Source organism: Daucus carota, chromosome 6 (assembly GCF_001625215.2).
Source record: "Daucus carota subsp. sativus chromosome 6, DH1 v3.0, whole genome shotgun sequence".
NCBI lineage: Eukaryota > Viridiplantae > Streptophyta > Magnoliopsida > Apiales > Apiaceae > Daucus > Daucus carota.
This window is the reverse complement of record NC_030386.2, coordinates 23,252,369-23,260,649: the sequence shown is the minus strand read 5'-3', so window position 1 is coordinate 23,260,649 and position 8,281 is coordinate 23,252,369. Positions and strand designations below refer to the sequence as shown.

At 34.0% G+C, this 8,281-nt stretch overlaps 1 protein-coding gene across 2 annotated transcripts; it reads left to right on the top strand.

The window, feature by feature from the left end:
* Positions 1-617: 617 nt before the first annotated feature.
* On the top strand, positions 618-5,844 carry LOC108224648 (uncharacterized). Of its 2 annotated transcripts, XM_017399332.2 has the most exons (10): positions 618-775; positions 1,368-1,584; positions 2,379-2,504; positions 2,592-2,750; positions 3,910-4,039; positions 4,134-4,175; positions 4,689-4,868; positions 4,974-5,016; positions 5,235-5,309; positions 5,490-5,844. In XM_017399332.2, the coding sequence occupies exons 1-10, from the start codon at positions 705-707 to the stop codon at positions 5,557-5,559; spliced, it is 1,113 nt and encodes a 370-aa protein (XP_017254821.1). In that variant the 5' UTR covers positions 618-704; the 3' UTR covers positions 5,560-5,844. The 2 variants fall into 2 exon arrangements, with proteins under 2 accessions (XP_017254821.1, XP_063936339.1); XM_064080269.1 differs by lacking the exon at positions 4,974-5,016 and having other exon boundaries at positions 5,490-5,766.
* Positions 5,845-8,281: the final 2,437 nt, after the last annotated feature.

Below are 8,281 nucleotides of genomic sequence, written 5' to 3'. Positions count from 1 at the left end.
GTGCAAACTTGTTTAGACAATTTGAGATTCTGAAATATGCTGGTTTTTATTTTTTAGATATATAATTTGAAAAAAATTAATATAATAAAATTATAAATTTTATAACTTTTGCTAATAAGAATTGTATTTTTAAATTATATTTGTTCAATAATTGTTAATTGAATAAATAGAACACAGTGCCATCCTTGCTTATTTTTTTGTTGCAAGCAATACAAGAGGGTGACGATGAGCTAATTGAAAATAAAAATTGTATTAACTTACATTACAAATTTTAAATATGAATTTTATTTTATCAATAATTGCTAGTAATCCTATTGCTTTTAAGATTTGTAAATAAGAAAAGAATTGTATCATCTTTAGAATTCGATAAGAAAAGAGTTGTATTACTTTTAGAATTCTTGAACGTGATTTTTTGAATTATAACTATATTTTCTATCCAAAATTTAAGAAAATCAGAACACTGAATCGAACAATTTTAGAGACCCCGCATCCTCCTTTATATATATATATATATATATATATATATATATGATTAATTTTCCTTTTATTTGTTCTAACGGACGATAATGCGAAAAGTGAAAACTAATTATCAATAAGTATATAATTTACCCCCTTTCACCTCCAAGTTTTACTTACGGTGAATTCATCGATTTTCCATTGATATATCAGGGGAAAATAGTCCCAGCTCAGAGGGTGGTGTAAAAATGGCGGAAAATTCATCGAAAAAACGCAAGCTCCCCGACGATCTTGATCTTTTCGACAAACCCAAACAACAGTATGTCTTCTTCCCCCTTGTATTTACACGCACAATCACTTGTATGTATCTACTTGTTCTGCTAATTCGTTTAATATTCTCAAACCCTAATTTCGATTGCTGTAAATTAAATAAACTTTTCTCTTCAAATTGATGTTGGGACTGTAGTTGTAGCAGTTGATTTTATGTTTAATTACTTGCTGATGCTCATATTTGTTTGTGTATTAGCCTTGTTTAACTGTTGGGGCTTCTTATGTCGAAATTAGGTTTTAGTTGGTATGAAAATTTAGTATAATTTACCGGGGGAACCTGTTGAGTATTTGTGCCGCATTAATATATTGTATAATGCTCGACTACACATATATAAATTCGATACTAGTATTGTGGGTTACAAGATAGAATCCAATTATAATTGCTATTGTTTTGGGATAAAGTTAAATTGAAGATGTGGTGCATAAGACAGACAAGATCGGTTTTTAAATTGGTTTTGTACATGTAACATTTATTGGAAGTCTTTATGCATGTTTATATGAATTTTACCTAACTGCGTCGAAAGTCTATTAAACTGATTTTAAAGTTCTTGACTAATAGTTGGTGCGGTGATTAATTTTAGGGAAAAACGGGTGAGATTTCCAAAAGGGAAGAAGGTGAAGCCAGAGGATCAAGTGCCAGTTGTTCAACTACCAGCTGAGGAGGAGAAGGATGTCGAGCCCGAGACAGAAGCTCAAATTGCTGCTAGAGAGCGTGCTTTGCGTCGTAAAATGAACATTCCTGCTGATGAGGACACCGATATGTTGCATGACATATCAGTTGCTGAAGTTCGTTACCAGGTTTGTTCTTCAAATTCTATGGTTAGTTGCACAACTGTAATAACTTCTAGTGTTTTCCGTACATACTAGTCCCTCTAAATTTTACCTTCTAGAACTTGATTTTAGATTTTAAATTTAAATAAGAAGGTAGCCTCAAGTCATTAAATGAAATTGAGGATCCTTGTTTGATCACTATAAAGTTAGCAAGGCTTCTTTACCTAGGATTGAATTAATAGCCACTGGTCTGATATATTGTAAATTTCTGTTCTATAAAATTTTAATCAAACGTTGAAGCATTGTTTCTCAATGAGTACTGCAAAATGCAAATGTATTTGTTAGTGTCATGGGATTTACTAATACCAAAGTTTCAAAATTAATGAGACTGATTGTTTATTTGATTCACAAGTGACAAAAGATTAATTAAGTATGACTACATATTGCACCATAATAGTATAAGTAAAATGTACTCGGCAGGCAAACTCGTCTATTATTAAAGTTGTAGTAGGCTAGTAGCCTGTTTTATATTTTATCAAGTCAATTCCTACTGGAAAGTTAAGTTTCTTGTCCATTTATGCACTCTGTAGGTCTTTAGCTATTTAAGATATAGGTGTGATGGCATTTTTTTAACGAAACTGATATATATGTCTAACTATCGTGGTTATGGAGCGATGCATCTTCTTCACCGGTATGTAATATACGACTTGGACTGCTTACTTTACAGGGCCTACATCTTTGCTTAAGTTGAATATAATTTCTTTTTGTTTGTTACTGGGTCCGGGAAAAGGATTGGCAGTGATGAGTTGTACTTTTGGCAGGATAATGACACTTTTGTTGATGATGGGGTTAACATAGAGCCTTTTAATCTTGAGAAAGAGAACAAAGAAGGCTTTTTTGATGAGACTGGAAATTATGTTGAGTACGTCAATGAGAAACAGATCAAGGTACTAGTCTAACTATTGACTACTGCTGGAAGGGTTGATCATATGCTACATAATAAACTTGCGTTTCAATTTATTTTTTTCATGCAGGATGCATGGCTTGATAATGTTGATGATACTCATATTGATCCGAAATTGGCTGGTAAAAGAATAGAAACAGCTGACGAGGAAGAGAGCTTTGAACTTTCATCTAAAGAAATTGGAACAATGAAGAGACGGATGGCAGATGTTCTTCTACCTGGTGAAACTGTAAGCTTTCAATTTTCAAATAGTAACTTCATTGCCTGTGCATCTTATTTGTTATGTAGTCCAGCCTTGTTAGTTATTGTCTTGAGTGTCCAACTGTTGTCTCCTCCCGGCTCCCAGTGTGTAAACTTTGGATGTTTAGGATAATATTATCAAAGCAACCTGCCAACAATTGTTAGTGTTGAATAGATTTACTTGGATTATACTATATACTTGTGAGATGCTTCGTGTCAGAACTCATCTTTAAATTGGCCTCGACCTGGCTGTTTCTTCTAATGACCTAATCCCTGGTAGATGTTTTTATTCCTAGCCCCTAGGTGAATTATGCTTTCAAGTAGTAGACTGCAATAATAGGACTGTAGCAAGTTTGTGCATATTTGAGTGTGCAGATCGTTTGCTTGCTAAAATACTACTAAAAGTGAGTAGAGTCTCCTGAATAGTCTATTAAGCTTGCATCACATTTTGCTAAAGTACACTGCAACAACACATGAAGGGGCAAACACTGCTCATTCTGTACCCAAACATGTAAATTACCTATCTCCGCAGAATATCTGTGGTGTCACAGATAAATCATAAGATTTATTTAAAAATATCAATTCGTAATTCATCTCCCTTAAGTAATGAATGACTAAAAAAATTTATATAGACAATTAATTATTTGGGAGCCAAAAAATTTCCTAGGACAATTAAATCCTTATAAATATCTCCTACCATAATCAATTAAAGGAAACAAATTCTTTATTATTTTACTACTATAATCAATTTTGTCCCCGATAATACACATACTATAGCTAATTAATCACAATCAATTTCATTCCTATATAATAACATATACTAATATATATAAATTAATATGTTAATTTCTTGTTTCACATCAGTATAGCAGGCAACTAACTGGTGATGTTAGTGCAGGGCATATCCCCTATAACTATCACATCTTGTAGTTTTGCTCCTATATAACTTTCACATTTATGTCTAGGACAAGGATTTGTTGAGACAGAGATTCAATCCTTTCGTGTTACTCTCTCTGTCACTGTACCTCGATATCTGTGTTGTAGCTGTACACAGTAATTAAATTCCATGTGGTAACGAGAGCTTTTCTCTCACTAACCACATCTTCTTGCTGGGTCTTAACTAACTATGGTTTTCTGTCACATTTAAGGTTTTGCAAGCTCTGAGAAGACTGAAAGGAAGTTCCACTAGCAAGAAGGAAAAGATGTCTGCAGAAACAAAAGTAATTTTTGATCAGTTAACGGAAGATGCCATGAGGCTTATGGAAAATGGCGATTACAGTTAAGATTGTTTATTTCGTCTTCAGCACTTTAATATGAATGGCATATGAGATCTTCAACTCAACTCTGTTTTTTGTCCCCATTTTCTTTGCAGATGTGTATGATGAAAATAAGGAGGTTTTCCAAAGAGAGGCAGGTTTGTGATTCTTCTACTAGATACTTTTTTTGAAGTAGTCTATTAAAATGTATTCATTCTTTTAGAATTGTGAAACTTGTTCGTCTGTGCTCATCTCGCGGACCTGTAATTCTTGCTCTTTGTCTGGATTTGGTTTGAGCGAATAGAATTAGAAGTAGTGAATAATTTAATCTTACCTTTTCTTGTGTTTTCCATAGTTACATACAACCTTTTTGCACTACACACGCTTTGGTGAACTGTCACATAATCTTTTATTTCTCAATTGAAGAATTCTGGCAAGTTACTATCTTGTCTCTGTTTTATGTATTGGTCGAAAGATACTCCACAAAGAAGGCAAGAGGTATCAGTTTCCAAATTGAGGAAGCATCTCAATTTTCTAGTTCGTAGGCATATTTTTTAAGAACTAACTGGATCTATGTAACCTGTTGTAGCTATCAGTTTTCTCTTTTGCTATGTGCATTAGAGTCCTGAAATTGGGTTGCTTAGTCACTAAGTTGTGCTTTTCTCTTACAGAAGGATACGAAAAGTTAGCACAATTAAGAGGTGAAGGTACATCAGTGAATTCGGAACAGGTTGATGATGAACTTGATATGTTTGCTGAAGATGATGAAAAGGCTAATGCTAACCCTGCCTCTGGCGAGGGTGATTTGGTTTCTGGCTCTAATAGTAATGGCAACAATCAACCTTCTGAAAGTAAGTTTAATAACCTGAAATGCTCCTAATTCCACTGTAGAAATACCATGTAAATTATATTAGCAATTTATTGTCTAATTGTCTTGGAATTACTTCTCCTTGTAGGTGCTTCCTTGCAAAGTGATTATGTTTATGATGAATCTTCTGGGTATTTATCTCTCAATTGATCTCTTCCCTCTCCATATGAAAAAATATACACATTGAAGCTGAAAAATATTTGTATTCTTTCGTGTTACATTTTGAAGTAAGATGTAGCAGATGATCTGCTCGCACTGCTGTATCTCATTTTACACTTCTTTGTTTATCATATTACCTCCACACAAGTAAATTGTTTTCCGCTCATTATCTTGATGTCTATTTTTTCAGGTACTACTATAGCAGCAGTACAGGTTACTACTATGACCCATCTTCAGGATTGTACTGTTCAGCTTCTGGACAATGGTAATGGGCGCCACCTATTCTGTCCGTGTTCTGTATCGTGCTTGCAGAATTTCTGAAAGAAATTGCCTGAAAAAATGCCTTTATTAGCATAAATATCTTTATCTATTTTTTTATGTATTGGTAGTCAACTGTTTGTATATTTATATTTGTTCAAGGTGACTTATATGCTTATTGCTTTAGGTATACATATAATGAGGGAACAATGGCGTGGGAAGAAGTGCAGGGAGGTGAATCCACGTTGAATCAATAGGCTTTGTACTAACAATCCGAGCTCGAGAATGTTTTGGTGAGGCCATCTTTGTTTCTTGTGTGATCTAAAAAAGGCTCTGTAGGAAAGATAAACATGAAGCTAGTGTTTCCTCTATTTCCGGGTCACGGTGGTCCTTGCTTTAGTCTTCAAATTTCCAACTGTGTTAAAATTAGAAAATTATGGTTAGTATCAAGTCTTGATGCAGTTTGCTCTCAGAGTTTAAGGTGGTAACAGTAGCATACATACATGTGAGTTTATGTTCAATCAAAATTTTGTTTTGTTGCATCTTTGCAATTGAGTGTTCCAACAGTTGTTCCGATTCTTGTATAAGTTCAATTGATAGCTCATATAAGTTCACCATAAAAAGTCGGTTTTTGTTCGCCAGATCAAGCAACATGAGGCAGATGAAAATTAAGATCACCTGTGAGCCTCGTCATTTGTGGTTCATGCATGGTTATTATATTTTATTTAAAAAGACCACAAACTAGATTAGCAAATTTGTGGCTGATGATAAATCACAGAAGTGAACTGAAAGTCATTGCTTTATGTTAAGTCTGAATATTGTTCCCGAAAAGATTTAAACCTTCCCATGGGGAGTAGAAGCCATGATTAGTTTTTTGGAAATTTTCAAAGTGAAATTGTTCAGTTTCTTATTTCATTAACTAAAAGAGATTTTGTTCTTTGGGGTCCTTCCTTTCTTTAAATAAAATGCATAGAGATAGGATCAAACTGATTATCGAAAAACCTCTCCGGATATTCCTCAATGTCCTGGTTATTTACAGAACGTGAGAAACAGAGCAGGGCTGCCAGGGGCCTCAAAAAATTTGAATGACCCTCAATTTTGAACCCGTGATAATTTTATCTTTGCAATTGGCCAATCACTCTTACTATTATCATTGTATAACTATAAATTGATATTATATATTTTTATGTTAGAATTTTATTTTAAATTTAATTATTTTTTTGGTGCCTTCTACATTAATTTGCTAGATATTATTAATGTTAATTTTTATTTTTTTTATTCCAAATATATCAATAAGATTAAAATTTATTATTTAATTTTGTAAGGGCCTCACGTATCATTGAGCTGGGCAGATCACCCAAATTTAGTGATCTGTTGCCAAACTAAAATTATCGAGTTGTTCAAAATAGCTAGCTATTAGTGAAACTTTTTGTAGGTTCCATGTGATACTCCGTATGGACGAGTAATTCGAAAAAGACAATCCATTTGGGACCTTGCAGGTCCACTGACCACTGGTCACCTTTTTCTTCCAAGTCCCTTCTTTTTGTTTTTACTTTTTATCTAACTCGAAATATTTTCTTAAATCCGCATGGATTTTACAAGAATGCCTTCTATTTATAGTAGGTCATGAATGTTAACATCAGGTTGGTTACGCGTGCAACCTATATGAAAATCAAATGTTTTGTGGCTAAAACATGATGAATCTCATTTTCACCTGAAATGAAATCGAGTTTTTTGTGGTTAAAAGAGTAATGAATCTCATCCCAATCATTATGTGTCAGGATTCTTTGTGAAGATTCTTCAACGCTTGAGCATTATATTTGATAATCATTGTCAGGACTCATCGACTGCGGGTGGACGTGATACTTGATACACGTAAATATCGGTCTCTTTGAATTCGATATCAATATAAAAACTGTTGTAAATCTTGTAAAGTATACTATTAAACTACACAAGGATATAAAGGAAACTATCTGGAAAGTATAAAGAGAATAGAAGATGGAGAGAGAAAGTAGTTGTATTTCGGAATATTTCAGAATAGAATTCATTTCAACTGAACCAGCTATTTATAGAGGTTGGTTGATGAATCTTCCTAACTAAGATTTGCAATACTTCTAGGTTAAGTATTACGATTCTTCTCGAGTAAGTATCGTAAGTCTTCCTCGATAAGCTATGCGAGTCTTCCTTAGTAAGTTTCGTCAGACTTCCTTGATAAGCTTTGCGAGTCTTCCTTAGTAAGTTTCACCAAATTTACTTGATAAGATTTGCGAGTCTTCTTGACTAAGCTTTTGACAATCACTTAATATATTATTTTATAACACTCCCCCTTGATTGTCAAATGCGAGTTATCATAGAGATTGACTGCCTCGTTAAAACCTTGCAAGGAAAAACCCAATGGGATAAAAAAACCTTGTCGAAGGAAAAAGAGTACAGTCTCCCCCTGAATTAAATTACTCACATTTCGACATCTTGATCCAGTAGACTTTTTAATCTCCATATACCCATATTACTTCGTAACTTCTCAAATGTTGATGTCGGTAATGACTTTGCAGTTTTATCCACCAGGTTATCGGATGAACGAACTTGTTGTACATCAATATCACCATTTTCTTGAAACTCATGAGTATGGAAGAATTCTGACAATATGTGTTTTGTTCGATCTCCTTAGACATGTCTTTCCTTGAGTTGTCTTAACCAAATACATCATTTGCTTGCTTCATAAATTTCCAGTAACTTTGTTTGTGATCGCCCAAAGTGAAGATTTGACATGTATCCAGCATCTTTTAGTTGGGCCAGAATTGAATCTCGCCAACAGGTTCACAACAAATGCAATATAAGGGCTCCAATTGCACGAAGGTAGGAAACTTCAGATCCGAGTACTTATTCATCCTGTTCTCTAGGACGGAAGGGATCCTTTTCAACCTCGAGTGATTGACAAACCATTGGCGTGGTTAGTGGATGAGCTTTGTCCACGTAGAA

Excerpts from the sequence above, each read along its gene's own strand:
- LOC108224648 (XM_017399332.2), top strand. The coding sequence starts at position 705 with ATGGCGGAAAATTCATCGAAAAAACGCAAGCTCCCCGACGATCTTGAT. Across the intron at positions 776-1,367 it reads TTCGACAAACCCAAACAACA|GGAAAAACGGGTGAGATTTC; the intron begins GTATGTCTTCTT and ends GATTAATTTTAG. Across the intron at positions 4,869-4,973 it reads CAACAATCAACCTTCTGAAA|GTGCTTCCTTGCAAAGTGAT; the intron begins GTAAGTTTAATA and ends TTCTCCTTGTAG.